General features: G+C 54.1%; 1 protein-coding gene across 1 annotated transcript in view; it reads right to left on the reverse strand.

Annotated features, from left to right (window-relative positions):
- PLCB2 (phospholipase C, beta 2) overlaps positions 1-5,546 on the reverse strand; it is a gene marked incomplete at its 3' end in the record, with an annotated part of 36,026 nt that extends 30,480 nt beyond the window's left edge. Inside the window, exons 1-3 of the mRNA XM_010146236.1 lie at positions 5,463-5,546; positions 1,723-1,800; positions 77-145 (exon numbers count right to left, since the gene is read on the reverse strand). Coding sequence (XP_010144538.1) covers positions 77-145; positions 1,723-1,800; positions 5,463-5,546 — 231 coding nt within the window. The remainder of the gene's footprint in view (positions 1-76; positions 146-1,722; positions 1,801-5,462) is intronic.
- Between the last annotated feature and the right edge of the window lie 419 nt (positions 5,547-5,965).

Raw genomic sequence — 5,965 nt, forward strand, 5'->3', positions numbered from 1 at the left:
TCTGTGTGTTCCAATTCCTGCGAACGCTTCGCCTCTCCCATACACACGACCAGCTGAAAGGAAGCTGTGCACTCACCTTCGGAATTTTGGCGAATCGCCCTGCTCGGGTATCTCGGATGCTGGTTATATCCAAAATTTCCATTTCCTACAACAGAATCAGGAGAAGGAAGATGAGGAAAGACACAGGAGGAAGGAAAGGAATCCACTGCAGAGCCCCCAGAAGCTGCAAAGCAGGTCTCAGCCACTGCCCCTTCTGGGGGGCTTTCCTCCCACTGGGAACACCACAGGCAGGGACACACCGGCTGCCGACATGCCAAGCGGGCTGGCTGGTGCGGAGGGGGTGGTGGGCTGCAGCACCGTCCTCGTCAGGGTGAGGCCAGGGGCTCACTGTGGATTACCTGAGAGGGATCAGGGACTTGAACCCAGCTGCGAGCCCATGTGTTAATAAAACCCACTCGTGTTCTCAGTGTGTCCTTTGCCTCCACACTTTCAACAGCTGAGCAGCTGGGAGGCAGGACCACCTCTTCCCAGGTCACTCCCAGCAGACCTTCACCTCATCTGTTCCAAAGCAATTTCCATGGAGGACATTCCACAGCCTTCCCCAGGCAGCCCACTCCACCTCCTCACTACTGGCGACCTGTTGTGTGTGTTTGTTCTTTTAATATCCAACCTGAATTTCCTTCCTCTGTTACTAATCTGTCAGGCCACCATGGGTCTGGAGAACAAATTATACGGGTTGCAGCAGGCAATATATTTTCCAAGATCACAATGAGGAACAATGTGGATGCCATGTCTGCTGGCTGCATCCCCATTTAGTGTCAAGTGGGATGGAACTTTTACTCCTAATCCCACTCCTTCCTGAATCCCCAACACAAAAGCAGTGCAGTTTTTTCTTCCTGGCTGTTCGTAACAGGCGAAGTCAGCCAAAGAGGAATAAACCACACGAATTCAGCAGACAGAGTGCTGACCACACCTCACCATGCTCTGTATCGGCCTGTCTCCATCGCTGTTTCCTCATGTCAGCTATGCTTCCTTACCCCAGCACCCTCCTCAGGTACATACATCCCTCATACCACTATCCGAGTGAAATATCTTGTTTTTGACAGGTGACAACAGCTCCCCCCACTTTCTGCACCTCCTCCAGTCCTGCCACTTCTTCCTGCTGTCTGCTGGAACCCTACCGCCCCTCAAAAGGGGAATGAGAGTGACGGAGATAGCTGGAAGGAGAGCACATCTTCTGGAGGCATGTGACGGTCCCCAACCCTGTGACACTGTTCTTGGAGGACAGGGCTGTGTGACAGTGCCTTGCTCAGCTGGCACTGGGCCACCATCTTCGGAGCCGGCAGAGCTCTCCAGGACACAGCCGGTCTCTTGGCCAGCATGCTGCGCAGGGCTACTGCCTCCATCTCTTGGCCTGCCATGCCTCTTCAGCATGTCGGTCACGAGGAGGAAGTAGAGCTGAACCACAGCCCTGCTCTGGAAAGCAGAAGTAAGCCCAGCCTTCCACCTCCAGCCAGCCGGATCTCTCCACCCCTCACTGCTACTCATCAGCGAGGAACTGAATTCTCTTTCCTCCCAAGTCCTTTGCGGGGGGTTTTCCTGCCAAGTGGAATGAGTGGGGCAGTTTGCTCCTGAGAGCAGAACTTGAGGACCTAGTGCCTGAATCTCGCACAAACTTGAGGTGGCTATTCAGAGACCAAGCCGTGCAGTCCTAGCACTGACCTTGTTCTGATAGGTCCAGTATAAATAAAAGCCCTTTGGATCCACTCGAAGAATCACAGGAGAAGCACTTGCTGTTTCCTAACAAAATCAAACCAAAGAGAAAAAAGAAGGTTAGCACCTTGTGTGGCTTGAACTCACCACGGGATGCAAGGTTCCCAGTTCAAATATAGACCCAGCCTGGTGAATCACCCTCTGTGATTTACGGGAAGGAGCCAGATGATTTCAGACCATCTCCACGGTAACAGCGTGAGGCCACGGAAGCTGATCTCTGCTGAAGCCCAAGTCCCACCGAACACAACGCACTTCGCTAGAACAACTCTTAGAGCTTTCCATACAATGAATCAGGAGAAGATGCAATCAGTTGGTTTTGTTACATTTGATCTGCTGTCCCTTGAAGGCACCTACTTATTCTACGAGCTCCAGAAGCTCTCTTGACAGAGAACAGGCCTGCTCAGGAAGAGTTCAGAGGGGTCCACCCCGTACAGCATGAGGTGGCACTAGGAGGTGATTCTTCAACTCCACGGACTAGCTCAACACAGCCTCCACAATGAGGCAGCTATCGAAACACCCATGTGACAAGGACAGAATCGGATGGAATGATTTGGGGCTGGTCCTGAACCCCGTCCCAGAGGGAGGCCATCCTGATGAGGACCAGGACCCTACTGCAGAGCAGCCACCAGCTACTGGGCAGTCATGGACTTTGAGTAATTACACCGCTGCTGTGCTCTCAGTTAAAGGCAACTTCTTGGACCTTTTCAAGACCTCAGCCATTCCCATCGCAGTGCCAGCCTGGGCTAGCAGACGAATTAGTGCAAGCCTGAAGACAGCGATGAAGGATGCCTGGTGCCCCTGCCTGGGTCCCAGCCCATCTGCTCCTTCACTCCAGGTGGCTCCTTGCTGCATTTGACCTCTGGTGCCACAGAGGACGGGATCATAACCCACCGTTTCTACAAAGGCTTCAGTTCAGGAAGCTGAAACACCCAGCTCCTGAGACAAACCCAGGGGACTTTGGAAGCAGTCTTTGTCACTCGGGTTCTTCAGTTTGTCATTGAGTTCATACTTCACAGAATGTCTCTGTCTCCAGGAATCTCTTTTTCCAGCAGTTTGTTTTTTGTTCCCAGTACAGCAAACCTGCCAGGCCACAGTGCACTCTCTGTTCCCCTTGACTCCCTCCTGTCCTCCTCACGCTGTACGGGGGACAGTGCTGATCTGCACAGCATCGTGCCCGTGCTCCCAGAGCTCTTGGAGCATCCTGAGCACACGGCCACAAGCCACGTACAGCAGGTCAGGCCCCGCACTGCTGCTTCTGGGCATTGCACCGCAGTTTAGATTAACCTTATCACCCCCAGAGCAGCTTTCTCAAAGGCACGGCCTGCTGCCAGCCAGTCTCCTGAGCGCTGCCAGGGACGGCCCTGGGTGCAAGTAGACTCTCCTATGAGGGTCCTGGCAGCAAAGGAAACAGTGAATTCTACAGGAGATGGTCTGGCAGCTAAAGTGGCTGCTGCTCATTGTAGAGTTCAACCCCGGGGCAGAAAGCAAGCTCTGCCTGGTAAAATCCTGGATCCCTAACCTTTAAGAAACTTTTCTTTCTTAAAGGATTGAGTCAGCATAGAGCCAAATCCACCCACGCCTGCTCCGCTGAAGAGGTGAGGTACTGAACTGTGCCCCACCCGAGGTTCTGGAAGGGCTCCCAGGCTGGTTCTTCACATAAACTACCACCTAACCTCTCCAGTCTGCTTGGCAGCCCAGCTTGGTGGGTGCTAACCAAAGACCAGCAGAGCTGCTCCTCTGCCCAGCACGCTGGAACTAACTCAGTGGGACAGGTCAGAGGTCCCACCGCACCCTCCTCTAGAGAACACAATAGAGATGCTGGACATGGTGAAAAAGTGGGGGTTTGCTTTTCTTCAGAAACTGCTGCCTACAGCAAAGGCTCCAGTCCAGTCCCAGACTGGACAGAGTGATGTAAGGTGCCAATCCGATCATTCCTTCACCTCAGGTATTGAGGAAGGAGTTCAAAACAGTTACCAACAGCATGGCCAGGTCAGTTCAAAGAGTAGGACAAAAAAACTGCAGGCCCATGACCTGTGAAGAGCAGCAATCCTGCAGCCTGGAGCTCTTGCCGTCATCCTTTGCTGCCTGCTCTAACTGTGCAGTGGGACAGTGTGGTGAGATGGAGCAAGATCTGTAAACCTCAGGGAAAAATCCATACAATCCAAACTCCTACGGCTGCAGCAGCAAATGGACACTTCATGGGTCTTGGAGGCCCAACTTGACCCACCTTGGGTTTCAAGGGAGCCTTAACTATCCCAGGAATCCCCAGTGAATTACTGAATGGCTTCATGGTCTTGGGGAAGTGGTCCCCAAGGACCGAGCACAGAAAGTCAGCAGCAATTTTAGACCACTTTGGCTACTGGTATTCTCAGGACCCAAATCCCTGTTCAAATTCAAAGCTGCCTCAAGTGCACTCTGCAGGCAGCGGCCCTGCTGGGAAGAAAGGGAAGGCTGCACTCCCCACCATAGCCTGGCGTCGTCCTCCTGTCCACGCACAGCCAGTGGAATGACTGCCCGGCGATACTCCAGCCGGTGTTCCTCAGCACCCACCCCTCCTGTTAGCCCTGCATCACACTGCTTTCTCACTTCTCCCTGCTGCTGGACCACCCTGCACACAAGGGCTCTACCGCCCCCCCAACACACACAGCCTTGGGACTGAAAACTCTCCTCCAGCTTTATGCCCACAGCAGTAAGCACTAATCTCTCCTGTTCTGCTGCTAGAGGCTCCTTCTAATACATCTCATTTGCGAGACCACGCCAAACACCTCTCCCAGATCTTGGGCAATAACCCCCTGGCCAGCCAGCCGGTTTATCAGCAGAGATGCTCAACAGCAGACAGTGGATACTCCAGACAAAATGGATGGGGCAGCTGCTCTCCCCTTGCTCAGGTAGGTGGCTAGTAATGGTAAATACTCTTTTGCCGCCTTAGAAAGTGCGGAGGGGACTATTACCTGCCTGTTAACTTCTCTTCTGCTGTTCCACACTTTCTGCCCCTCGCAGGGACTGCAAGGCAGGTGCTTTGAAGACACAAGAGGACCCCGAGCTGGAGAGAGAAGCAGCTGTTTGCAGCACCCTCGGAGGCTCCAGCACAGTTAGAGCCCTGGCTGCGTGCTGGGAGCTCACACACCCACGAGCTGGGCAGGCGTGGGAGGACACGGTCACCCTCAATCCACTCCAGTAATGGGTCCATAAGTGGAAGCAACTTGGAGCCTGATTTCCTCAATCTGCAAAGCATGGAATGTCCACTCAGCTCTGGAGTAAATCCTACCCCTCAGGCTCCTTCAGACAAGTCCAAACGCAGCGTGTGCCTCTCACCCCAAGGAGACTCCCAGCAGCGACCGCCTTCCTGAGGGCTGGCTGACCAGCAGACAGGACCCTGGGGTCCCACACTGGAGGAGCTGTGCACGCAGGCTGAGGGGCTCACCTGCTCCACCTGCTTCCATCCTCCACAAAAACAGGAGGTGCACAAGCTATAGCACTGGCCGCTAACACATGCCCTTTGTTTTTAGCTCTGAGCTCTCCTGGTCTTTTCAGTTCACTCTCCCCTCCAGACATGGCTGCTCTCAGGGATGACAGTGTCCCATCCTGCCACTGAAGGCTCCCAGCCTCCTCACAGCCGCTGACCAACACACGGTCTCTGCCCCACCACCTCCCATACCATCTAGCGAAGGCAAATCCCCAGTACTCACATCATCCCATTTGATGAAGCGCTCGCCCTTGGACAGGTACTCCTTCACCTCCGGGGGCTGCAGGACAGGGGTAAGCATCGACATTCTGCCCCACAGCCTGCTCCTCAGCTACCAGAAGCAAGAGTAGCTGCGGAGTTTGCTCCTCCTTGGCCCCCTCTCCTCTATCTCTGCCTCTCACATGGCAGGGCTCTCTGCCATGGCCACTGTTGGCATCAGAAAGCAGACACCCTCTTATATCCCAGCCAAATTTAGGAGAGGCAGGGGCAGGCAGGCAAAGACCGATGAATCTGCATTGTAAATCAACAGCTCTCCAAGCAAGCAAGCAGAGCTCAGCCCAAGGTCACCTAAAGGAAAGCTTGCGATGGATTGAGATGCCCGTGGGCAGCCACGCACGCACGCCGCTTCTCCAGGAGGGACCTTCTCCTCGGAGCTGCACTGGTGAGGCGCAGGGTTCGTAGCACTTCCGCAACTGAACTTCCTTAAATGTTCTCTTTGACGAAGTG

Source organism: Buceros rhinoceros, unplaced genomic scaffold (genome assembly GCF_000710305.1).
Source record: "Buceros rhinoceros silvestris isolate BGI_N320 unplaced genomic scaffold, ASM71030v1 scaffold19892, whole genome shotgun sequence".
NCBI classification, from domain to species: domain Eukaryota; kingdom Metazoa; phylum Chordata; class Aves; order Bucerotiformes; family Bucerotidae; genus Buceros; species Buceros rhinoceros.